The sequence below is a fragment of the Chaetura pelagica genome, unplaced genomic scaffold (assembly GCF_000747805.2).
Source record: "Chaetura pelagica isolate M959 unplaced genomic scaffold, ChaPel_1.0 scaffold455, whole genome shotgun sequence".
Classification (NCBI taxonomy): Eukaryota; Metazoa; Chordata; class Aves; order Apodiformes; family Apodidae; genus Chaetura; species Chaetura pelagica.
This window is the reverse complement of record NW_009953483.1, coordinates 1,517,235-1,543,959: the sequence shown is the minus strand read 5'-3', so window position 1 is coordinate 1,543,959 and position 26,725 is coordinate 1,517,235. Positions and strand designations below refer to the sequence as shown.

At 42.6% G+C, this 26,725-nt stretch overlaps 1 protein-coding gene across 2 annotated transcripts; it reads left to right on the top strand.

Moving 5' to 3' along the window:
* On the top strand, positions 1 to 25,199 carry HIVEP2 (human immunodeficiency virus type I enhancer binding protein 2). 2 transcript variants are annotated; one of them, XM_009998531.1, is made up of 7 exons: positions 76 to 5,412; positions 6,156 to 6,310; positions 11,305 to 11,480; positions 14,152 to 14,253; positions 14,786 to 15,696; positions 17,294 to 17,299; positions 23,488 to 25,199. In XM_009998531.1, the coding sequence occupies exons 1-7, from the start codon at positions 172 to 174 to the stop codon at positions 24,304 to 24,306; spliced, it is 7,410 nt and encodes a 2,469-aa protein (XP_009996833.1). In that variant the 5' UTR covers positions 76 to 171; the 3' UTR covers positions 24,307 to 25,199. The 2 variants fall into 2 exon arrangements, with proteins under 2 accessions (XP_009996832.1, XP_009996833.1); XM_009998530.1 differs by lacking the exon at positions 17,294 to 17,299 and having other exon boundaries at positions 1 to 5,412.
* The last annotated feature ends 1,526 nt before the right edge of the window (positions 25,200 to 26,725 follow it).

Here is a 26,725-nt window from a genome sequence, read left to right as displayed (position 1 = left end):
ATGCCTATAGACTACTGCGTGGAAAGTTCCAAAGAGAAAGAAAAGTCTGTGCACTTGCAACAGCCCTGGAAAAATGGGAGCAGCAAAACTTTAAAAAGCACAGCTTTGGACACACTCCATGTGTCGGCACAGCTTTCAAGTGAACTAGCACTTAAGACCTTGTGTAACAAAATGGACTCTGGGGACACAGCTATAGGGCAAAAAGCTACCTCAAGGTCTGGAGAAACTGCTAAAGTACCAAGTAGATGGAGGCAAGAACATTCAGCTGTTATTAAGATGAGCACTTTTGGCAATCAAGAAGTACAGAGGCAACCACAAATAGATCACGAGCAAATTGGAAACACAGCATCAGCACAACTTTTTAGTTCTGGGAAACTGGTATCATCGAGTGAAGCTGCACAGCAAGTCACAGAGAAGCAATATCCACAGCATCATCCAAGTCCTTACTCATGTCAACATTCACTTTCTTTTCCACAGCATTCATTGCCACAAGGTTTCTTGCACAACATTAAGCCACATCAGAGCTTAGAAGGCCCTCCGTGGCAGTTTCCTAGCCACTTGCAATCAGTTGCCTCAGAGGACTTGTTTCCTTTTCATATGCATAGCCATAGTGGAGGTTTCTCCAGGAAGAAAATTTCAAGTTTGAACCCTGCATACAGCCAATACTCTCAAAAATCCTTAGAACAATCAGATGATGCTCACAAAAAGGAGCACAAACCCAAAAAGCCTGGCAAGTACATTTGTCCTTACTGTAATCGGGCTTGTGCCAAACCTAGTGTTCTTAAAAAGCATATTAGATCTCATACTGGGGAGAGACCGTACCCTTGTGTTCCTTGTGGTTTCTCCTTCAAGACGAAGAGCAACCTTTACAAGCACAGGAAGTCACATGCCCATGCAATTAAAGCAGGACTGGTACCTTTCACAGACTCAGCAGTCTCTAAATTGGACCTAGATGCCAGTTACATCGATGTGGAAGCAGAAATACATTCAGATGGCGAGCAGAGCACAGACACTGATGAGGAGACCTCACTCCTTGTGGAAGGTTCTGACAAACTGAGCCCCGTCCCACAGCTCCCCCTGGACATTGCTAGCAGGAGTGGTTTTCACTCCCCCATGGAAGAGTCCTTTGTGGGGCCAATGAAAGTGCCCATTTTGATTATCCCTAAAAGTGGACTTCAGTTACCCAATGAGAGTTCACCATATATTGGCTCTGATATGTTGCAAAACCCATCCTTAAGTACTAAGCCTGATGATTCTCACACCGTTAAACAGCGACTTGCACTAAGACTGTCAGAGAAAAAGGGGCAAGATTCTGAGCAGTCGTTAAACCTCCTGAGCCCACACAGTAAAGGAAGCACTGACTCTGGCTATTTTTCTCGCTCAGAAAGTGCTGAGCAGCAAATTAGCCCACCAAATACTAATGCAAAGTCTTATGAAGAGATTATCTTTGGGAAGTTCTATAGGATTAATCAAAGGACAGCAGTAACAGTAGCCACAACAAATCAGGAACACAGTTTGATGGGTAGGAAGGGCAAAGCAGAGCCATTACCTCTTGTAAATAACAGATTAGATATCAAGATGCTTGAGGAACATATTTCTCAGATGACTCCAAATAAAGAAGAACTCATTGACTCCAGTAATTTGAGCACTATTAAATCTACACAAGTTTATCCAGGCAGCAGTGCAGAATCTAGACAATCCCAGACCACCACATCATCCATCAAAAATGAATCCAGCCTGTACCAAGCCAGTCAGCAGGGTGATGTGCCTCTCCTTCTAGAGCCCCCAGTAGATTCCTCTCCTCTTATTAGAAGTAACTCCATGCCAACCTCTTCTGCAAACAGCCTAAGTATCCCCCCATCTCTGAGAGGAAGCCATTCATTTGATGAGAAAATAACTGGCTCAGATGACGTTTTTTACCCTGGGACAGTGGGAATATCCCACCAAAGGATGTTGAGAAGACAGGCTGCCTTTGAATTGCCCTCTGTGCAGGAGGGGCACTCAGATTCAGACTATCATGGAAGACCAGGGAAAAATATCATTATTGCTTCCAGCAGGCAGACAGCAGCTGACAAAGGACCATCCTTAAAAGAAAAGAAAGGAGACAAGACCTTTTATGACTATGATGCCACTGGAAAGCACTACAGAAAGTGGGAAGAATTTGAAGCTCAGAAGCAGAACTACAGGGACTCACCATCCTTGGGTGGGATGAACAAGGCAGGAGAGTTCATTGATCCACTTGGACAATCTCAGGCAGTGTCATCCATGCTTGGAACAACTTTTGAAAACAGAAAGCGCAGGAAAGAGGAGAGTGTTGGAGATGAGGAAGACAGTCCTATGCTTTGCAGCAGTACAACTGGCACCATGGGGGGAGTGCAGCATTTGGACTTTGATCCCAAATCCCAAATTCAGGAAGTGCCAAGGAGCAGTTTTCCCCTTCAAGGCCTGGACAATGCTGCCCACTGCCATGCAGAGCGTTTTGAAATCTGCAGGCCTTACTTGCGGTCTGGAAGCCCAGCAGCTTCTCTAGAAGATTCATCCTTATCTGCAGAGCAAGAAAAGACTGCAGAACCACTGACTAGAAAGCCCCCTGGAAACGTCATCTCTGTCATTCAGCACACAAATTCATTGAGCAGGCCAAACTCATTTGAAAGATCTGAATCTACAGAACATATTGCATGCCAGCAGGAAAAGATCTATTCACCATCTGAAACATGTGAGAGCGAGGTTTGTGAGTCCCCAATGAGCCCCGACCGAGCTCCACAAACGGAAAGTGCTGACACCTGCAAAGCTTCTCCGGCGCAGCAGCTACAGCCCTATCATATACAGCCCAGGCTGGTTCGTCAGCACAACATACAGGTACCTGAAATTCGTGTCACAGAGGAGCCAGATAAGCCTGAGAAAGATAAAGAAGCACAGAGTAAAGAGCAGGAGAGACCCACTGAAGAGTTCCAGTGGCCCCAGAGGAGTGAAACCCTTTCTCAACTTCCAGCTGAAAAGTTACCACCCAAAAAGAAGCGTTTACGACTGGCTGACATGGAACATTCCTCTGGAGAATCCAGCTTTGAGTCCACAGGTACAAGCCTCTCTCGCAGCCCTAGCCAAGAAAGTAACTTGTCCCACAGTTCGAGTTTTTCAATGTCCTTTGAAAGAGAAGAAAACATGAAGTTCATGACGCCTTCCAAACAAGATGAGTTTGGAAAACAGTCTGAATTTTTAACAGTTCCAGCTGGTGCTTACTCACTTTCCGTCCCTGGGCATCACCATCAGAGGGAAATGAGACGCTGCTCATCTGAACAGATGCCCTGTCCTCATGCTACTGAAGTCCCAGAGATCCGAAGCAAATCCTTTGATTATGGGAACCTGTCTCATGCCTCTTCAGCTGGGACACCTACTGTGGCACTGTCTCCATCCCGAGAAAGGAAGAAATGCTTCTTGGTTCGTCAGGCTTCTTTCAGTGGTTTTCCAGAGATTTCCCAGACTGATCAGAGCACAGAACAAAGTATAAAGCAGGAGCAGATGGAACATGCACAGGCTGGTCTTCGTGCCTCCCAGCTTGCCTGGCATCCTTCCGCTTCCTCTGTTCTTCAGCCCATTCAGGTAGATGACTCTGGAAAACAGGCTATTGGCTCTTGTGCTCAGCTTGGTAATAGCTCATCCCACCTTGCCCAGCAACAGGCTCTTCTTGCAGACAGCCCAGAAATGTTAAGGACTCCCTTGATCCAACAAGCACCTTATATTCCTAACAAACATCCATCAGAACAGCAGCAGCTATTTGCACATCAGGAAAAGGTCCCATTTTCCCCTATTCATAGCACCTTGTTTCAATTCCCATATCCAGCTGTCTGCATGGTGCACCTACCACCATCTCAGCAGCCTGTCTTGTGGCAGTCATGCACAGAACCTCTACACTTCCAGCATCATTTTGTACAACAGCTGCAGAAATCTTATGTCAAACAACCTTTCCAAACAGACGTTCCACCAAGTTATCGCCTGGAACATGCACCAGAGCTTATTGGAAATAAACCAGCTGATTATGTGCACGCTAAAGAGCGAGCATACCAGCATTACTCAGGAACATCTGGGCAGTATTCAAAAAATACTCTTGTTAAGTACCACTCAGACCATAGCATTAAACCAACAGATACCTCCTCTGAGCAGCATCTTCAGTCAGATTTTGACTCCCCAGATGATGGATCTGTACAGTCTTTGCCAGGAACAGTTGTTCCTGTCAGGATTCAAACCCATGTGCCATCTTATGGTAGTGTCATGTACACAAGCATTTCCCAGATCCTTGGACAGAGCAACAGTCCTGCGATTGTAATTTGTAAAGTTGATGAGACTGTTTCTCAAAGAACATTGGCAACTAGTGCAACCATGCAAGGAATTGGATTTAACATAGCTCAGATGTTGGGTCAGCATGGAGGGCTAGAAAAATATCCTTTGTGGAAAGTGCCACAGACACTACCGCTTGGACTGGAGCCACCAATTCCCCTTTGCTTGCCTTCCAGTTCTGACATGGCTTCTACTTTGGGAGGAAGCAAACGAATGCTTTCACCTGCCAGCAGCTTGGAGCTCTTCATGGAAACCAAGCAGCAGAAACGAGTCAAAGAAGAAAAAATGTATGGACAGATAGTTGAGGAGCTAAGTGCAGTTGAGTTAACTAACTCAGATATAAAGAAAGATTTTCCAAGAATGCAGAAGCCTCAACTAGTAAGGCAGAGCTGTGCTACTGAGCCAAGAGAAAGTCTACCATCTGTGTCATCCTCTTCACCGTTGTCATCTTCATCATCTCAAGATTTCCCACCTGTCAGCATGACAGCAGCTGATGCTTTCCCTTTGAGTAGGGAGAAACTTTCCAGCTTTGATTCCGCATCACCAGGGCAGAAGTCCAGTGGCCCTTCTGAAGGGAGAGACTCACCAGAAGAACTGGATGTGGATGAAACAGCGTCGGATATGAGCATGAGTCCTCAGAGGTCTTCATTGCCACCAGGAGAAATTCAGCCAGAAGACCAACTGAAACATCAAAAATTGCCTCTTGGGATGGTAGTCCAGATGTCATCTAATACCACTGGGAAAGTCACCGGCTCAACCATTCTTCTGACAGACATCGGAGATTTTCAGCAGATTCTTCAGTTCCCAAGTCTGCGCACAACTACAACTGTGAGCTGGTGTTTCTTAAACTATGCGAAACCAAATTACATTCAGCAACCAACCCTCAAATCTTCTGTTTATGCTTCATGGTGTGTAAGTTCCTGTAACCCAAACCCGTCTGGGCTAAGTACAAAGACCACTTTAGCACTTTTAAGGTCCAAGCAAAAAAACACCACAGAAATCTACACTCTGGCTGCTATGCATAGACCTGGAGCTGGTAAACTGACATCATCAAGTGCATGGAAGCAGTTTGCACAGGTAAATAAGAGCTTTTATTAAAATTAAATTAGTATATCTTTATTTGAGAAAATATTACTAAACTATTAAATGTAAGTTAATGATGAAGAAAAAACAACCCAAATTTCCCCACTGGGAGTTCAGACATTGACATCTTCCCGTGACAAAGTTACCATTCTGCAAGCTCTGCTACTTTTGCTGTCTCTGTCTCTATTTTCAAAATCAGATGTAAAAATTGAGGTTTTTAAAGCCCTCCCTTCACATGTGCCAGAGCCTGATACATTATCTCCTTTTGTTTTGTCCTTTGTTTTTGCCATGTCCTGATTCAAACGGTATTAGACACAAACATCCATGGAGATTGTTAGTAAAGATTAAGTTAAAATTGAGTAAAGATCTTCAGATCTATTTAATGTCTTTTACGTACTGACTTTATCATGCACTAAGCATTAGATAATTGTGCCAGGGAAAATTCTATAATGGCAATAACTTACCTTCCAATGCTTTTCCATTTCTATTTTCCATGATTTATTTTTTTTCTGAGGAAAGATACGGTGCTGTGTTTTCTGACAAGACTTGTAAAAATTTGTGTGTGCTGCCCTCTCTCTTATTCACCATCAAATTAAATGGGAAAAATTAATTAATCTTATAGATTTTCACCAAAATGAGAGTTTGGCTTTGACCTGGAATGTTAAAAGTGCTTGCGATAAAGTGTTCATTTATTGTGTGCTCCAGCAGTAACACCCTTCCTTGACTTTGTTCTACAGATGAAGCACGAGCCATTCTTCTTGTTTGGTGGCAAGCTTGAAAAGAAAGTAGTGGGAAATATTATAAAAGAAAGAGTAAAAGGAGACATTCATGGAGATAAAGACATTGCATCCAAACAAACTGAGCCGATACGAATTAAAATATTTGAAGGAGGGTAAGAAAATGCAACTGGAAATTTCAAGTTCAGACTGTCATTTTAAAGAGATTTGGAAATGAATATGAATGAATTAGGATGTGAACAGTCCAGGATTCCTGCCATGTCTTGTAGCTCCCAAGCCTCTTCTTGTTTGTGTATATTTCAGTGTAAAAACAAACAACAGAGTACCTGCATAGTCACTGTACTTTGCTGTTAGGAAATTATAGTTTCCATCTGTGTGAGAGCACTCTCTCAAAATTGTTGCTTTCATTCCTTAGATTATAAAGAAGTAGATAAACAGTTAACATTTTGATGTTTTGTATACCATTTGTTTGTATTTAATAGCTTCAATGAGGCTATCTTACAATTTTTATACTTGAATGAGTCAGCTAGGCATGCTTACCCTTATTCTTGTAAATATTTGTTATTTAATTAAGTTGGATTTTGGAAAGAAAATTTCAGTGATACTGAAATCTATGGTATCCAAGCTCTATCCACAGATCTGTCATGTATTTGATAAAAATACTATTTAATTTTACCATGGCCATTTGTCAATCAAATGATAACAAAACAAGAGAAAACAAAAAAAATAAGAGAAGGAAAAGGGAGATCTGAAAGCCTACCAGCATTGTTTTGTGGCTGTGAAGATTAAACAGATACTTGTTTGACTCTGCAGTACACTCTAAAGTTTTCTTTTACAGAATTTTGACGTGATGCAATTAATTTACCAGTTGTTAGTAGTGAATAGTCAAGGAGCTGGACAAGATGTGTTTTTCAGTCTTACCAAATTCAGATTGATTCAGCACTGTTTTATGGGGTAAATAAATAGGTCAGGATGGAGATTTGAGAAATTTGAACATCCCATTTCCTGCTCCCATCAGTTTGTATCCTTTAAAATCTCAGTTGCCCTTCATTGCCATTATGTGTTTTGGCTCCACTTGGATAGTTTCCATCAAAAGAGCATTGGTATTTCTCTGTACTTTGCAACACTGCAGGAGTATAGCCTACATCTTGCCTGAAAGACTAAAAATGTGAGTTTGGAGATTATCATAGGTATGCAGACCCAGACACCCTGATCCTGCATGTTCTCTGTAGTTGTACATTGTCCTAGTACCCAAGCCACTAGGCTGGCTGCACAAGAGTGACCCAAATTCAGGGTTGAGCCTAAGTTTACAAGAAATTTAAAGAGCTGTTGCTTCAACTTGCACGCACTTTGAATTATAAAACTTGCCTGCTTCCCACTATTTATATTTTCTGAATTTGTATCACCAGCTGAAGATTGATCTGCATTGATACAAGCTGTGTGATGAGAGGTCAAAAGAGTAAAAGAGTGTTAAGAAAAGCAACTTAAGGGAGGATTCAGATCAGTGTGAGCTGCAACAGCTCACTCTGTCATCTAACACCTTCCTTAAGAAACTCTTTATGTTACGTACACCATCCTAAGTTTCCCTGTAGCCTGGTAAGATCTATGAAACCGTTTGTGTAAAGGCATATGATTCACATCACCAAGGAATGTCTCCAAGTAATACCTGGATTTGTTTAGATATCCTTTATCCTTTGAGTAAAACAAAAAGTAAAAAACCTTGATGTGCACATTAATTTCTGGAGAGGGAGGAGTAATCTGTGCAATAGACTGGGATTTCTCCAAAAGGAGCATATAACCTGCAAAGCTACAATGAGTGGCATGATGTAGTGCTAATGGGTCCACTCTTTCTTTATACATAAAAATTGTGTTGTGCCTTTTACGGGAATTGTTTGTGGAAGGGTAGATTCATTCTTTTAATTAGTTTATTGTTTGTTTGTTTGTTTTTAAAATGTATTTAATATTCTTTATTGCAACCGTGTATTTGTTTTCTGTCCTGGCTATTCAATTTGTCCTCCTCTTCAGGCTTATGTTTATGACTCCTTAAAGCTAGTTTTTAACATGATGATTTCCATGCTTGCTTGCTCTTTGCAGAGCTCTTCCATTGTACTCTCTGGTCTTGCCAAGCTCCTCTTTGTATCATCTCAGCACATGCAAGTGGTGCACTGAACTATGCAGCAAATAGACCTGTAGTCTTTGCTTCCTGTTTCCTGCCCTGGACAGTCAAGCATGCATAGTTATATCTTGTTTCAGCAGGGTATTTTTCTTTAATTTTTCAGTTGTCTTGGTGAGTGGATTTACTTAGGCTTCTTGGTTGCTTTTGTTTTGTAAGTGCAGATAAGGTAATTCAAATTCACAGTTGAGAGAGACCTGTGGTTCCAGAGTATTTGGTTTGTGGGAAAGCCTGTCTGCTTAGCAGGGAAGTGCAGTTGTGCAGCTGCCTTGTGCCAGGGGAGTGGAGTGCTTGTATGGCAAGTGGGCAAAAATCAAATAGACAGGGCTGGGGATGCGTGAGAAGCTGAAGGAACAGTATGAATGGAATTGAGCTGAAAAGTAGATGACACAGCACGTCAACTACCTTGCTGTACCAAAGCTCATCAAGAGTGGTTTGCAAGCATAGCAGCAGAGGGAGTTTTGAAGGAAGGAGCTAACAACCATATTATTACCTCTGGCAGGTGGCTTGATTCAAATGAAATTATCTGAATCACAAAAATCTGCTTTCCATCATCTGTGACTGCAAAACTCTGATGGGATATGAAGCAGTGTTCCTCAAAGAAAAGCAGCAATTTGAAGTTCAGTGCTTGCTGCAGTACCATTAGTTACTAGTGGCATGAAGTGAAAAGGAATGGACAGGGTAAACATACCTGCTCATAGGGTATCTGGCTTAATGAGATTATGAACTGACAGCAAGAGTTCACAGTTTGTTTATGTTTGCTCTTTTTATCTATCACTAATAGACTGTAATTGAAAATCCCCCCCCAAATATAATTTTGGATAGAAATTGCAGGACTCTGTGGCTTATTCATGCTTTTTAACTCCAAAGTCCCATTCAAATGGGACTGCTGCTCAGAGTAGCAGTATCCATAGTCCTTACCTGAAAATTGTGTAGTGGGTAGGGGGAAATTACTGAAAGCTTTGAGAGAGGCACAAGTTACTAGTAAGAACTAATACTCCTGCGCACTAGAAAGATAAATACCATAGACTCACTTTTCTGGTGTTTCAGGTTTTGGACCAGATCTTCTTCAAATGTCAAAATTGTGTGTGTCATTTCTCTTACAGTCATTGTTATGGTGAAGCCTATTTAGAGAGCCAAGGTCAGTTACAGCCAAAAACTGTCCACAGCAATGATGAAGAGGTAGATCTTGTCTAGCTGTCTTTGTGCCCAGTGAGATCTGACAGGTGTCAGAAGCCTGTGGAATGTGGTCAGGCAGAGGAACAGCAGTGATGGAGCAACAGAAAAGCACATGTTGTAACACAGCATTTGTCTTACCAGTATCAAACAGAGATGGTATGGTAGACTGTCCCAGCAAAATCAGACTGTAAAGAGAGTTGAAAAGAAGATAAAATTGCAGTCTTTCAAATAATGGACACTTTTTCTGACTGTGGGAGAAAGCCTGGAGGTAGTTGATGAAGCAGTGGATAGGGAGATGACTAGGAGTCATTGGCATGTATGTATGAAGGAGAACCTGGGAAATGGGGCAGACAGAAAAGCAGAATCTCAGAAATGTTATACAAAAAATCCTGCTAGAGGGATCACTAAATATTAAATTACATTAGACTATGCCAGTTTTGCCCATGGTGCCAGGGACAAGGAAGGGAGAGGGCCAACTTGATCAGAAAGGAGATGAAAAAACTGAATTTAAGCATCCACAATTTAAAGAGTGTTTATGTGTTAAAGAGTGTGATGTGTTTAATAGATAATGTGATGGACATGAGAACAGGACAGTGTTTTATATAATCCTAAGACATTAGCTTCAGTATTTATATTGCCAGTGATATAGCTGAACATATAGAAGAGCAGTTCATCTAAGAAAAGCACACTTGAAAAATTTTTCAGCTCTGTAACCCAAAAAATTGTCACTTGCTTCTTGTACAGTTATCATCACATTAACAGAATCTTTCACACAGTCCCTTATTTATTTCAAGCGCTGTCAGTACGGATGATATTTTGTGGGCTGTGCACAGACAGGGTGACTGAAAGTGCTTTGTACTGCTTAGAGGGCAGCGGAGGACAGAGGGCAGAAAAATATTATTTCTCAGTTCTCATAATTTCTGGATTTTACTTTGGGTTAATGAGGATGAAATTCTCCCTCTAGGGGATGCCCAGTGCTCTTCAAACATCAGAACCCCTGGGCCTTTTTACGTTTCATTATTAACAATTTGTTGTGAAAGTAAAAGCAATGTACAGCTTTACAGAGATTTGCATAGCTTATTTACTCTCTAACTACACTCTATGTAACCAGCATGGAATGCTTACACCTGTGCTAAGAAAAATTCCTTTGACAGCTTTCTGCTAAGTGTGCAGGCTGGAAGTTTCCCATAATATTTCTAAAGCGGCACATACCTGAGTGAACTCAACTTGGTGTCCCTTAGGGAGGGTTCCATCATTGGGAACTTCAGGCTTTTGTAGAGTACATTCATACATCTTTGCTAGTCATCTGCATTGCTTTTATGCTTAGTGGGAAGAAAAGGGCATTTCCAGGATGTGATTTGTCTCATCCCAAAGAATAAATACACTAGAATAATTAAATGAACCCTGCCACAAAATGATGGTGCTTTCAATGGTGGTAGATGCCTACATTGTACAAGACCACAGGTTAGCTGAAATAAATCCAACCTGCAGACTCGTGTTTGAAGTTGTGCTCTGTCTATGGGAATGGTGTTTCATCTGTTTCCTGACAAGGTATATATACTGTTTTTATACTGCAACCCTTTGGTCTCAGTTTTAAAACACACTGGGACCAGTGCATTCCACGAAAGGCAAATACTTTGTGGGTTCCAGGTTGAATATTCAGTAGTTGCTATGGACTTCTGTGGGCTTGTTGTGATGAGATATATACAGGATCAGGGTCAGATGCATAGAGGTGATGTTTGTGCGTGTCTATGACCCAGAGTGTCTGTGATTTAAATGCTTGCTGTCTTCCAACAGGTATAAATCAAATGAGGATTATGTCTATGTCAGAGGTCGTGGCCGAGGAAAGTATATTTGTGAAGAATGTGGAATTCGCTGCAAAAAGCCAAGCATGCTCAAAAAACATATCCGCACTCATACTGATGTCCGGCCTTATGTGTGCAAGTTGTGCAATTTTGCCTTCAAAACTAAAGGTATGTGACTCTTTTTGCTGAACTCTTTCCACTTGCCAAACAAATCTTGAGATATTTTGCTATCTGGAATCCAAGCACCCTTTGCAATCAAGTAGAGAATTTTCTTTAGAATACAATTACTGTGTTGATGTATACAGGACTTCATGAGAGAGGTTTTTCTCTTCTGTTTAATTGATGGAGAGATTTTGTGAGACTTTGAGACTCCCTGAATAGTTTCATTAAGAGCTACAGGCTCTTGGCTTGTCCATTTGTCTGCAGAGAAAATGTGGTAGCCTGAGAACCGCCCTTACAAATAATACTTTCTGCCCAAATTGTTAGATGGTGCAAATTTTAATTGCAACCACACGTAAATGCCACCAGGAGAGTACACTTGTTATGACATAATATAGAAGCAGAGCATCATCTGCTGAGGAAAACATGCCTTCACAGGCTTTACAGTGGGTCAGTTTCAAGTTAATAAATAATGTATGTCTCCCAGATGGGCCACTCCATCCACTGCAGCATTAATTATGAATAGAGATCTGATAGCTCGTGTTCACATGTATTTATCAGCACAGAAAAAAAGCTTCCATTTGTTGTCCTGAGGCCACAGATAATTATATTCTTTGGAATTCAGATTTGTGCTGCAACTATCTCCTGAAAAGAAAAATAAATCCTTTTCTTTGGTGGCATTTCTATGTAGCACAGGCCAAATGAGCTTTGCATTCTTGGTTTCTTAGCTTCCCTTTGGCAGACAAGGGAAACGGATTCTGGTCCCAGTGCAGTTAACTTACTTGAAGGGGGAGAGAGGAAGCTGAAGGAAATTTCTCCCAAGATCCCAGTGCAACTTCATAGCTGTTTTGAGGATTGAGAATTGTAATAGTTTCCATGACTCCATCACTTCTTCCTCTGCCAAAGATGGGAATAGCTGATGGGTGGTAGTAGACCCATCAACCTAATTTAAGAAGAGAACTTTCATGGGGGTGTAGATACAAAGACAAGGAGCTGCTTGTTCATAGTCCAAATAGACCATCTGGTGAGCTGTTCTCCAATCATTGTTTACATTTGACACTGATGGAGGAATGGGTCTTGAGAAGGGACTTGAAGGAGGATTGTGGTTTTGCAGCTGTGTTCAGAGAGGACATTCCAGGCAGAAGAGATGGCATGGAAAGAAATGTGAAATTGCTTGCTGAGGCTGGCATTTCTGGCAGAGAAGAAGGAGGGAGGAGGTGGTATACTATTGCACAAGAAGGGCTTGAGTAGGAAGAGACTAAGTTAGCCTTTGAAGTACAAGAAGTGTTTAACTGGTGTATTGCTGCTTATGAGCAGTTGTCAGCCTCATGACTATTGTTGCTATTTTGCTGATAACCGTAGGGGACAGACCTTCACACATACTAGGTTTTCATTGACTGAAAACCTAAGTTTCACTGACTCAGTTTCACTAAACTGAGCGTTTAGCCATCCAGAGGCATCAGTGGATGGCAAACATTTAGACTTTTCATGCAGTGCACAGACACAGTAAGAAACTCTTACTGGGAAGAAAATTACTTGGACTAGCTGGGACTGAAAGGCAGAGGAGAGAAGCCTGCTTTGTGAGCTTCTCAGCACACCTCCACTATCCAACAGAGTGTTACAGTGTTCCTGCCCCCAGGTTACATGTGCCGCAGGCACCATCTGGAGATGCTGTTTGGGGTCCCAAAAGTAGCATAGGTACATTCACAGAGTGCTTTCCTTGAGCTAAGAAGCATTGTTTCTTGGTAGTGTATTGGGTTTGCTTGTGCCATATTTTTCCTGTTGCGTCTTGCAAATGCGCTGCAGTGGCTACTGGATTAGAGTGATATTCTTGTTTCTCCACCTTATGTTTGTGCTCAAGATTCTTTCCCATGAAATGTCTCTTGGGGCCAGTCTCAGCCCAGTTTTCTTACCTATGAAAAAACAGACCAAGACATGCACTCCAGAAAGTCAATAGTCTAGTGTTAGATTGCTCCCTCAGGGGAATAGGAGATCTGATTGCAAATCCCTCCTGTGTCTGGTTCAGATTCATACTCCAAAGCAGGGAGTGGAACCTTAATTTCCCACATCCCAGGTGAAAGCTCTAAGTACAGCACCTCTCAGTTTAGAGGTTGCAGCTAGACAGTAAACTTGCATAGAGAAGGCTCCCACAAATGTATTTTTGTGGGGTACTTTTGCTTCAAAATGCTTCAAACACACTGAATATTTGGAACCTACTTGTGAAGTAAGTGGGAGCCCTTAGCTTGAAAGTACCACCGTGAGACTAGGAGTGTGAGCCCTAAATGGCTGGTGTACACTGGACTGGCTTTGATGTTTGGGCAGACTGTATGTATCATGAACACTGAATAAAGGGATAGCTAACATTCAAAAATGAGTTTTTTAGCTCGCCAGGGTGCCTAAAATGTCATGTGGAAAGTTGGAGAGATATCTATATACCTCTCAGGCCCTGAGTTTAAGTTTATTTGAGTGTTGGGGGTTTTTTAAAGATATAAAAACCCACTCTCATTAAAACAGGCTCTGAGGTCTATGGGCTGGATGAGTCAGCCCTGTCTATTGAGTGTTTTTTTTTTTTAAACTGGAAACCCCCATCTGCAGAATAACAGTTAAGATATACCAAAAACCTTCTTTGCAGAGTGATCTTTGCTATTGTCCATTAATTAGATTAATTTCTGATCCATAGGAAATCTGACAAAACATATGAAGTCTAAAGCACACATGAAAAAATGCCTGGAGCTTGGAGTATCAATGACATCTGCAGATGATGCTGAAACTGAAGAAGCAGGTATGTCAGAATGATTTAATTTAGTTTGAGTGGCCTCTGGAGTATGCAAGTGACTCATTGCACTTTAGCACAGTGGCTGGCATGGGAAAAGATACTGAGTAGTTGGGGCATTTTTTAATTAAGAAGCATCTTTTTAATAAACAGGAAGCATAAAAAATAAATTCAATTCATTTATCTGAATTACATTTTTTATTAAGATACATGAGGAGGAGCTAGAAATTAAAGCACGACCTGTTTTCATCTGTCTTATACGAAGTTCCTGATATTTTCAATTTGGGTGCGAGAGATGGCAACATGTATTGAGGCTGCAAGGTGGACTAGGGTGAATTGGCTTTTCATACTCAAAGTATACTTTTAAGGTATTATTATAAAAATTTACAGTTTAAGACTATGAAGAATAGCACGATGCAGCCATCCTAGATAAACAGCATGCTGTGATGGCAAGGGGTCTGCTGGGTGGAGAACAAATGTGGCAGAAGGTGTTAGAGGTGGGATATGTGCTCACCAATTTGACTTACTGTGGCTGTTTCAGAAAACATGGAGGACATGCAGCAGGAGGCAGAGAAGAGTAGCAACCTGGCAGGCCTGTCAGCAGAGCACCAATTCTCTGATGCAGAGGAGTCAGATGGAGAGGATGGTGATGACAATGATGATGAGGATGATGATGAGGATGATTTTGATGATACTCAGGGAGATTCGACACCAAAAACCAGATCAAGAAGCACCAGCCCGCAGCCCCCTCGGTTCTCCTCCATGTCAGTGAACTCAGCTGGGGCATCACAGGGGACTTCCCCCGAGGGCTCTCTTTCCGTGGGACACTCCTCCCTCATCAGTTACTTGGTCACCTTACCTAGCATTCAGGTTACTCAGCTTATAACATCAAGTGACTCCTGTGAAGACTCACAGATGACAGAGTATCAGAGGTTTTTCCAGAGTAAGAGTACTGATTCAGAGCCTGATAAAGACAGGTTAGACATACCTAGCTGCATGGATGAGGACTACGTGCTTTCGTTAGACCCTAGTTCGTCTCCAAGAGACCTTTCACCTTCCAGCCAACAGTCGTCACCTGGCTACGATTCTTCACCCTATAGAGATAACTCACCAAAGAGGTATTTAATGCCAAAAGGGGATTTGTCACCCAGAAGGCATCTGTCACCCCGAAGAGATAATTCACCAATGAGGCACCTCTCCCCACGGAAGGAGGCTGTGCTGAGGAGAGAGTTATCCCCAAGACGGGACGTATCACCAAGACGTCACCTCTCACCAAGGAGACCAATGTCACCCGGGAAAGATGCGTCTGTTCGAAGAGATCTGTCTCCGAGGCGAGAGAGGAGGTACCTGGCCTCTGTGAGAGCGGCGTCTCCCCGGAGGGGCTTATACCATAATCCAGCATTGTCCATGGGTCAATATTTACAGTCTGAATCTATTCCAGTGGGGCATTCCGTAAGTATGAAATAATATTTTCTCGTCTGTTGTCAAAACCAGTACTTTTACCTAATCTGTGCGTGCTATTTAAAAAAAAAAATTCACAGCTTTGAAGAAGAAGGCATAAGATTTGAGCCTTGGCGGGAAGTCCTGGACTGAATGCAAGACATTTGAAATAAACAGGGGGCCAAGGTGGGAAGTTGATTCAGTTAGATGCAATAGAGTCAGCCTAAGGGTCAAATGTTGTCTTGGTACAAGGCTGAGTAGCTCTATTAACTTCAATAGAATTAGGCTGGCTTACATTAACTGCTTCTCTTTATTATGTTTATTTTATATATATATAATTTATTTATTTTTTTAATGACCCAGGAAGCTTTCATGGCACATGGGGCTTGTTTCTGCACTGTAAAATCTTTCACTTCCCAGCCTGTCAGAGGGGATTGAGCTCAGACCAGAACTTAAGGCCCTGATACTGCAGTATGGTGCCCATCACCAAAGTGTTGTTTAATGGAATAAAAATGCTAAGAAATAAACAGAAACTCTCAGAAAACCAGGTTACTGATTCAAATTAGGATCTATGGCTGGAGTTTAAAGGATATTATCATGTGAAAGGAGCAGGCAGCTGTCTGCCCTCCAGAAAACTCCATCATGACTGGCTGTTTCAGCAGGGAAGCAACCTTCTGGGTGGAAACAGAAATATGCAAAACTGGCACAGCTGCTGTCTGTGCCATTCTCTTTCAGTAAATCAGCTCAAAGAAAATGCCGACTTGGCACTTTTGACAGGCCCTAACATTCACAAAGCACTCTTTCCAGAAAGAAATTTGATCTTTAGAGTTAAGGAGTGGCCTCAATGTTCGAATGTATTTCTTTACTTAGTATGCTTCCCTCAACACATTTGGTGTTACTGCTGCCCTCTCACTGCCTGCCTCGTCAGCCTGTATGTATGGATTCAACTCAGGCAAGCTGTGACAGGTTCCTACTATGTCAGGGCTCCTGCCTCCCTGCCCTCCTTCTGGCAGGGCTCTCCTCCCTCCTTCCCCATCACCAGTCTTCTCAGCTCTTTGTGGAGTCTTTTGTGGTGCTTCTCTGTAAAGGAGAAGAATTGAACTCTGAGCTCATAAAACTGGCATTTCCAGAGCTGTGATTTTGTCTTTGGAGCCAGGGATGCAGCTGGGCAAAGGTGTCTGGAGCAGGGATGGACCGAACAGAGCTGGGATGCTGCCAGCCTGGCAGATCCAAAAGTGGCTTCCCAGCTTTTCAGGGGCATAAGGGAAAGCTGCAGTGTGAGGGGCCATGTTTGTAGAAGAGAGCAACACAGGTACTTTTCCCACATCTTAGACATGGCTCCATGGCCTGATAAGTTGTTGTGGGAGCAGTGGAGAGGGGTAGCTAAATGGTCTTTAGTGAAAGGTATGCTGAAACCCTGCTGGACTCTTAAGAGAGGCAATTGCTGTGTAGCTGGGCAAGTATACAAGTCCAGCCAACATTTCTACTGACAAAGTAAGGAAGCACAACAGAGGAAAAAGAGCCACCAGTTTAGCAGTCATGATGTCTTAGTATCAAATGGAAGGGATTATATGAGACACTACAGCTGACATTGTGCAGGGAGCCCCAGTCCCTGGTGTCCCACATGAGACACTTCTATTGGCATCCTGTAGTAGAGATTTTGGATGAGTGATAATACTGGCAAAAGGGTATGTAACAGTCACCCTTGGCCATCTGACAGTTCTTGCTGTAATGTTTGCCTTGTGTGTTATGCACACCTTCCAGCCAGGCGTTTAGCACATTGTAAGGACTCTTTTAGCACCCTTAGCTCCTTTCTTTTGGAAAGTCCACCGTGCCAGATGGGCTTTTAACACATTATATTTGAGGTAGGATCAGGCATGTGGCAGTAAAAACCCAGTGTAAAAGATCAGTTGTCCTACAGAAAGCATCAGTATCTCCAGCAGCATGTTGAGGGCTTTGAGAGAGAAGCTCAGATCTCAGTACAGTCACTGGAACCTCCATACAGGCATCACTGGAAGAGGAGCCCAAGCAAACGTAAATGAGAGAATGACAAGTGAGAATGATTTCCCACCTCAACAACTGACTGCAAAGGAAAGATGAATTCCTCACTTCTTGATGCCTTTCTGGAAGACATACTTTAGCCAAACAGTAGTTGAGTTTAGGTGAAACAGAAGTTATTATACTGAGTGTGTGGGATGACAAATGACACCTGAGCTTTCTATAAATGAGAGCTGTCAGAGAAGAAAAAGGAATAAAGGCTGTTTTTCACTTTCAGAGAAGAGAAATCCAGCAAATCACAATGTGATTAGCAACTGCATCAGTGATGCAGATGCCAGTTTACAATTCTTCTTCCTATTTCAGAGCTACATTTAGTTCCAGGTCCTTGCAGGAATAAGAGTGGTTTTGTGCTTCTGATGCCTGCAGTCCTCAGAAAAGGCCAGTTTTCTTTTCCACTGAAATGGATGTATTTGCTCTAGTCTCTTTGGCCAGTGCTGGTCTAGTTCCCCTTCATGTTTTTGCCCCTTGAATGTTCATGCACTTTGGTGGTCTTGTGCAAAGAGCTCGTAAAGTGCTCTGGCATTGAAAGCACCACATAGAAAGCCATTGAAATTATTTATTTAGGAAGTGGAAAGGAGCATGGGAAAGTAACTGTTTTTGTAGTTTGTACAAGAATACAGAAAAACGTACCTTTTTTTTTTTTTCCCCTTTTTCCCCGTTAATAACAGGATACACTTGCAACAGGATGCTGTCTCCAAAGCAGCCTAAGGTTCTGGTTGTTGTTGGTGCACATTTGGCCTTGGCAAGTTAAATTGGTGTTTTTAAATTTAAAGGCAGATCCCCATTGCTCTCTAAATACTTTTGGGATCTTATTTTCTGTCAATGCCAAAGGTTTCTTTCCTTTCTGAGAAGGCTGGTGCCATTATCAAAGGGCTCTGATTCTTCCCAGTCATTTTATGCCAGTCGTGAGAGAAAGAGGAGAGACTGGAAAGCTGCTTTTGTTCGCCCTGAGTGCATCTCTGTTAGCATTTTAGTTTGGATCAGGCACATGTCTCTGTTGCCACATTTATTGTGCGCTGACTCACATTGCAGAACAATCTTGAAGTAAGTGACCTGGATTGTTTTCAGATTAAATTAAACTGAAAATGTGTTCCAGGAGTGCAGCAGGTGCACTTAAACTGTGAGTAGGCATTCAAGTGAATGAGAATAGGGTTAGTCCAGAGCAACCTTACTCTCCAACCCTGCAACATGTTTATTGGGACCATGGGATCCAGCACCAAGTTTCACTCTGTTCCTGCTTGTCCCCTGTCCTAGCACACACTGCCACATCCTAGTGTGGACCAGAGCTTTTGCCTTTTCTTCCAGTCCCAGGGCTAGGTGCAATGAAATTGTGAATATATCCTGCTGTGTGTGGTACAAACTTGCAACAGTTTTAGCTTCTAGGAGGTAGTGGATTTTGCTTGTGTTTCTGTTTTGTTTCATCTCTCATTAATTTTGAAGGCTGTCTCAATATATTCAGAAGGGCTGAAGGGAGTTAGGCACCTCTATATCCACTTGAAAGTCAGTAGGTCCTCTGATCATCCCAGACATATAGATATTAAATCCCTTCCCAAGCACTCAGTACTTGATCATCTTGAGTGAAATGCATTCCTGTTGAGAGACAGCTTCTGAAATCCAAGTAAACTGTAAATAGGCCCACTGGTTTATATGGGCCATTATGGTCATTCTCAGTAGGACTGCAAATTGAACCAATCCACTGACATCCACACAGATTTATAGTCACTTTAGTAAGCATCATGTCTTTTAGAAAGCATCTAAGTAATAATTCTGTGTTATTTGATTTCACAATAAAGTTCAATATTTTCTTTAACATTTACTTTAAAAATATATTACAAGATGGTAATCAAATAGATTGTTTTCCACCTGCCATTTTTTTTCAAGCTGTGGTCTGAGGCTGTGGTCTGTTAAGGATGCTTGACTTTGAAATGTGATCTTCCTCCTAATCCCCCACAGCCTGTTTTGGGTGATGTACCAAGTGCAGGGTGAACCCAAACTGTGGTTTGGCAGCCTGGATTTATGACCAGGTCAGAGAGTTTAACAAAAAGCTCCTACAGAGTATTGTTGCTAGGGAAATAATATGTCACCTGGAGTTGGAGGAAAATATGCTAAGCTGCAATAAATGAGAATTAATAGGAAGCAAACTGGATTCTCATCACCTGACAAAGAGAGGAGCTCATCTCACTGCACTGGCAGCAACCCATCTGACTGCATAGCAACAAGTTACCACGATTTCTGCACTGTGCATAGAGAGGGGATCTAATACTCTCCCTATCAACAGAATAAGGTCGTTGGATTTTCAGGATGTTTGTTGAAAGAAGACAGCTTCTCTAATATTCAGCTTTTCCCCATGAATATGTATATGTATGTCTGCTTGTAGGTATGAAAATGCTAGGTATTGGTAAGGGAAATAAAAACAGGGAAGAGGAATGAACAGTTACTAATGCTTATAACCATTTATGTTGGCAGTTTCCAAACTTATCTGCCAGAGCTAGAGAGAGATAATCTGTTATGCCTGCCTGTACAGCCAGACTTGGAAGGTATCCAGTGGACTTGCACACACTGTCACTGTCTATATAAAAATTAGGCATATGAGACATATATTGGATGCTACTGCTGATCTTGAAGTGTGTGGCAATTTCTATCACGTTAGCCACCTCTATCCGACAAGGACAGACTGTTGCTCTATTCCCTTTTCAAACTCTGGTGGGTACAACATGAAGCCAGTATCTCAGTTAGAGATTTGTGTGTGACTAGATTTGTTCTTCCATGGGGTTTACTCTTTTTTTGTTGCTTTTGCTCCATTTCCCTTAGCCCAGGTTCACATCAGACGCTATAGTGATAAATGTCATGGCTTAGGAAACTGTCAAGAGGACAGTATGACTGAGAAACAGGTTGACAGACCAAAGATGGAAAGAAAAAAGGGGGGGAAACTGCTGTGCAGAGGTGAGGTTAGTGATGGGAAGGACTGACAGGGTAAGTGAACTATGTCTTGTGGCTTAGCAACTGCAGTTTTTTTCTGTAATTTTTTCCCCATTCATCAGGATAACATGTTGTCACTGTGTTTTCTTATGACAGTTTCTCTTTTATGAGACTCAAATGTCTTACTTTCTGAATAGGAAAATTCCCAACTTAGAGTGGTACACACACAGTCTTCTGTATTGTAAATCCTGGTAACAAGTAAAATATGATGCATCTGATTTTACTCCTTTTTGACATTAGTAGATCACAAGCAGATACAGAGCTAATTTAATAGATCCTTTTGTTGGGAAGCAGAGCAAATACCTTCAGCTTAACTTACCAGAACATTTCCAAAAGATGAGTGAGATGTTCTTTGCTTACTATTTGAAGCATTAGGGCTTATGTGCTGAAACAATGATCACAAAGTGCCTCATTAGATACCACAAGTCAAAGTCATGAGGCATTTCAGAACAATGGACAAGCTGAAGAAGTGGGCCGATGTGAACCAAGTACAAGCTCTCTTGCACTGGGGTCAGGGCAGCCCCAAGGTAAATAGAGACTGCGGGGTAAAGGGATTGAAAGCAGCCCTATAGAGAAGGACCTGGTGAATGAAAAGCTGGACGTAAGCTGGTAATGTGTGTTTGCAGCCCAGAAGGCCAACTATAGCTTGGGCTTCATCTAAAGAAGCATGGTCAGCAAGTTGAGGGAGGTGGTTTTTGCCCCTCTAACTTGCTCTGATGAGACCCCAGCTGGAGTACAGTGACCAGTTCTGGAGACCCCAACACAGGAAAGACATGGACCTGTTGGAGCAGATCCAGAGGAGGGCCACAAAAATTATCTGAGGGATGGAACAACTCTCATACGAGGAAGGCTGAAGGAGTTGGGGTTGTTCAAACTAGAGAACAGAAGGCTCTAGGAAAACCTTATAGCAGCTTTTCATTACCTAAAGGGAGCTTATAAGAAAGATGGGGACAAACTTTTTAGGAGGGCCTGTAGCAATAGGACAAGGGGTAATGGTTTTAAATGAAAAGAGGGTAGATTTAGACTAGATATGAGAAATTTTTAATGATGAATTGTGAAACACTGGCCCAGGTTGCCCAGCGAGGTGGTAGATGCCCCATCCCTGGAAACTTTCAGGGTCAGGTTGGATGGGGCTCTGAGCAACCTGATCTAGTTGAGTATGTCCCTGCTTATTGCAGAAAGGTTGGACTGGATGACCTTTAAAGGTCCCTTCAAACTTAAAGAATTCTATGATTCTATGATTAGTCTCTGAATAATAACATCTCTCAAGTTTGTGTCTGATGATTATAGGTCACCCTTCCTGTCTCAGCATTGATTTATATCAAATAGGACAAATCATCTGAGCACAGTGAGATTTAGCCCCTGGGTAGCACAGAAATTGAATCTTTAATTGCCCCCTAAACCAGTTCCCTGGGATGGAATCAAGAGGTTGCTTCATGCCTTGAGAGCGAGGATTTCCCAGCAGTGAAGCGCTGCCACTTGAGTGCACTGGCAATTAGCAGCACAGTCCTCAGGCTGCCACACCACGGCTGTGGTAACAGTACAGCTCTGGGGCAACTGGCAGGTGTTTGGTCAATTTGCAGAGCAGAGATGAGCATTTTCATTCATGTAATTCCCTGTGGGATTCCCTGAGAGTTGTGTGGCCAAATCCCATGCACAATTATGAAAATGTCATCCTGCACTTCTATTGTTGTTACTCCTCTGGTCAGCAGAGGAATGCTACTTAATCATCAGATGGAAAACAAATTTTTAAATTTAAGAATGGGGAAAAAAAAAAAAAAGAGAGAAACCCAAAAGCCCAGAGCATATTTAATACTGAGTGGAGATGGAGCTATTCATTCTTCCAAGGCAGGAACTAATGAAAGGCACTGAAAATGTCAATATTGTGAGATTGGGTTTTATTAGCCATTACAAAATTCCTCATTCTTCTCAATCCCATTATGAGTGGGCGAGTCTCTCTGTGACAGAATCATCACTTTCACTCACAGCTAATGTCTGTGCTTTTGTTATTATTTATTGTTTACACTACAGATAGGCCAGAGTGGTGCTCCATTGTCTTAATCACTATAAAAAATGGGGTCTAAATTGCACAGAGGCACTTGAACTTCCATGGAAATATCCATCTCTTTTCATGAAGGATTGGGTAAAGCTCACAGTGGAGAGTAGGAGGAGCAAGTGCCTTCTCTGGAGCTCCAGAGCAGCATCTTTCAACAGGCAGAAAATACCTACATGCAGCCAGATTTTTCTCATGCTGCCAAGCAGTGGTGGCAAGCTGTGAGCTTTAGGATGTGCATTCTTCTGCCACAAAATCTTGATACCAAGTGTGAGTTGCCAATACCAGCACAGTTTGCAAAGGCTGCCAAAAGAGAGGGTAAGGTGGATCTCCTGGCCAAATTTCTCCTGGGTAATGAAACTCCATATACCCCAGATTCCCTGTGTAGTTTCAGTTGGATATAATACTCTTCATTTCCTCACCTAAATTGCTGTGCTGTGTCACTGAACACTCTGCCTGTCACTGAACATGAGCTACCTGCAGCCTTTCAACCCAGAGGCTTGAGCCCTGTAGGGCTGAGCTAAGCAAAACCTCGTGTGTTGTTTGGATAAGCAATTAGCAGAGTTTTCCAAATGTGTTGGGATCCATCTGGATGAAAGGTGCTGTGTGAATGGGAGGTTGTGTTAGACAGGAAAGCAGATAGGTGGTTTGGCAGCTGGACAAGAATTTTGCTGGTAGCAGTGCTGACATTTCTTTTGTTTTTCTGGTTACAGAGAAGGGGGTTGTCTCAGGGGCCTTACTTCAACGTGTATGGAGAAAAAGGAGGTGTGGAGCACCGTGGGTCTAGCCCGTTCCCCGAAGGCCCAAGTGACTATGTCTTCAGTCATCTTCCACTACACTCCCAGCAACAGATCCGAGCACCCATCCCCATGATGCCTATCGGGGGTATCCAGATGGTCCATTCAGTACCGGTGGCCCTTTCAGGTTTACGTCCTCCGTCCACTCTGGCCCTGCAGCGGGAGGGCTCTGTGGAGAAGCAAAGAGGAACTGCAGAAATCCTTACGAAAGAGTTGTACAGTATGTCCCAGCACCATGAGAAGCGTACCCCCCCGCACAGCTTGCCCCCCACCGCTCCCTCCAGCGCGCCCTCCTCTCCCTTGCTGCTGCTGGCGCAGAGCACCTCAGAGGACAGTGTCATAGCTACTGAGAGGGAGCAGGAGGAGAACATACAGACTTGTACAAAAGCCATAGCCTCTCTGCGAATCGCCACAGAAGAAGCCGTTCTGCACGGGGCGGAGCAGCTGCAGAGGCCTTCTGAGCCTCACCAGAAACCTTTAGAAAGTGCACATTTTAGCATTAAACACTTTAGTGGATCTGAGCCAGGCCAGACCTGTGCCTCAGCCACCCATCCTGACTTGCACGGTGGGGAACAGGACAGTTTTGGTACATCACAGACTGCGCTAGCCCATCCCACCTTTTACAGCAAGAGCTTCGTGGATGTCCAGCAGTTGGGCTTTCACAGCAGGAGCGACCCCCCATCAAGCACACAGGAAAGGAAAGATCCGTCATCTGAGAAGAGCAAGCCACATTGATCTGAGATGCATGGAGACTTTCACCCGAACATTAACCCCACTTTTTTTTTTTTTCTAGAGATAGAAGTATTCAACTTTACAGCATGCCTGTTCTAAGTTACAGTAGTTTGCTATTATATATACTTTTGTTATATCAAAAGAATTAGATAAAATAACATGTCATCATGAGCCTGACCAAAACTAAATTTGGAATTCTTATTGGGTCTGGTACTTTTAAATTGTACAGATGTTTGTGCCTTTTCTTTACTTTGCTTATATTCTTATAAGCATTTTTTTAGCAGTAATTTGTACATATTTTAGAATTTGTGTATCTGCTTTGTAATAAATGTAATTTCTTTCCTTTTTTGGACACTTGGATCTAAATGATGTAAAGCAAAACAGCATCAATATATGTGAGGTTGCACTAAAACATATTTTTATATGATTAAAACTGAACAGCTTTTATGTACAGCTCTGATTCTGTAATACTAATATTTATTTACTTTGTTTCATAAATTGTAAATTTTTTTCTTAATGTTGTGGATTGCTTTTCTATGTGAAGCATGGGATTTACTGTTGCGTAATTAGAACAAAGTGTATATTGTAAAACAAGATATTTAAACTAGAGTATCTTATCTTATTCTGCACTTACGCATTAGTTAAAAAAAAAAAAAAAAAGATAAAGGATGTATCAGTCAGTTCTTAACTCTTGTAATTTTTTTTTGTCTCCTGTTTGCCGGATTGACTATAACTTAAGTGCTGGTTGTGATTTTAAACTGATAGTACCGTAAAGCATTAAAGTAAAACAATGTGCTATTGTGAGTTTTTTCAAAGCTTTATAAAACAGTTATAAATATATTAAAAGTATTTGGTCTTATGTGAACATGTTGATCTATATACTCCTTTAAAAAGCTATGGGAAGACATTCCACCCCCTGTAAATACTTGCATCACTGGTGCTGTCTGTGTAGCTCACCGGGACAGGCAAGGTTTGCAGCACTGCCTGGCACGGAGCCAGGGCACGGCTGGCGGCAGGACCAGAGCCCAGCTGCTGCCTGGCCCACTCCCCTGCCCACAGCGGGTGGTGGTGAAGCCCCTCTGGCCACCCGGGGCTGGGTGAGGAGTGGGCTGGTTGGCTGGATGTGCAGCGCCCGCCCAGCCCCGGCTGCCCCCTGCTCAGGAAGGCTGACTGTGGGGGTAGGAGGTGTGCAGAGCTGCCCCAGCCTGCCAGAGAGGGGCTTGGAACAGGGAAAAAGGCTGTTTCCTTGCACTCCAACACCACAGCTGATCTCTTCCTGCTGTGGTCCCAGCTTCAGGGGAGGCTCCAGTCCCATCCCATCCTGCAGATGAAGGAGCATGGCTTACAAGGCACAGAGCACTGCCAACACAGTCTCTTCAAAGAGCAGGATTCATAAGCAAGAAAGTCGCTGTCTTCTGGAGCAGGGTGTCCATCTGCGTGAGGTTTGCTCCTGGAGAAAGTCACGAGGAGCCTGGGCTTGTGTTTGAACACGTGTGGTGGGTTACCACTACCACCAGCAGCATCCGTGCGCGCACCCCCGCGCACACACACACACATTCAAACACGCACACACACAGATGAAAGAAACCAACGACCTGCATTATATTTTGTGCTATTTAGTGGGTTATAAATCTGTGAAACCAAGTTTGTACATTGACTTACAATACATTTAAGGAGTGTTCTTTAAAAAGAAATAAATATACAGTTATATGCATGAGGTGTCTAGTTTTCATGTGTTCTTTGCATTTTCCACGTTTGTTGGTGTTCCGGTATATGGTTAGAGCCTTATATTCCCAAGTGCTGCTTTCCCACACAAAAAGCACCATTAAGAATGTAAGCAGCAGTGAAAAATGTGGATCATCTTTTGGCCTCCTCAGATATTATCAAACTAAACCTGTTTATTTCTCCAATAATACCATGTGGGGGTGGAACCACAGCTGCTATGTTGTCTTAATTCTAGAGTGATGGCAGATGACAAGCTAGTACCAGAACAGACAGTGACCACTTCTAACCATTAAAGGTTAGCTTCTCATTTAGTTTGCAGTGTTCCTACCTTTATTCCAGATCATTATGGTAACCTTGCCAAGATAAGCACATGCCAGAAAACTGGTTCATCTCAGACCGGAGAGAGGAAAAGCAGTAGATGTAGTTGGGGGCGACCAGCTTGTTGGATCATGCTTCCATAAAAAAAAAGAAGTCAATTACACATTTTAAATAAGCAAACCTTATCTGATAAAAAGCCTCTCTCTTCTCCTTCACTGCATGGCTGTATTGAGACAAAATGCTCTGCACAATGATCAGCTAATCAGGTAATCACAGATATTTTATTAAAAGGGAACCAGGCAACCAGGCAACCCCAATGGTAAATGCTCTATTAACGTTGCCTTTATAATCAACCCCCTTACCGTGGGAGTTATCTCTG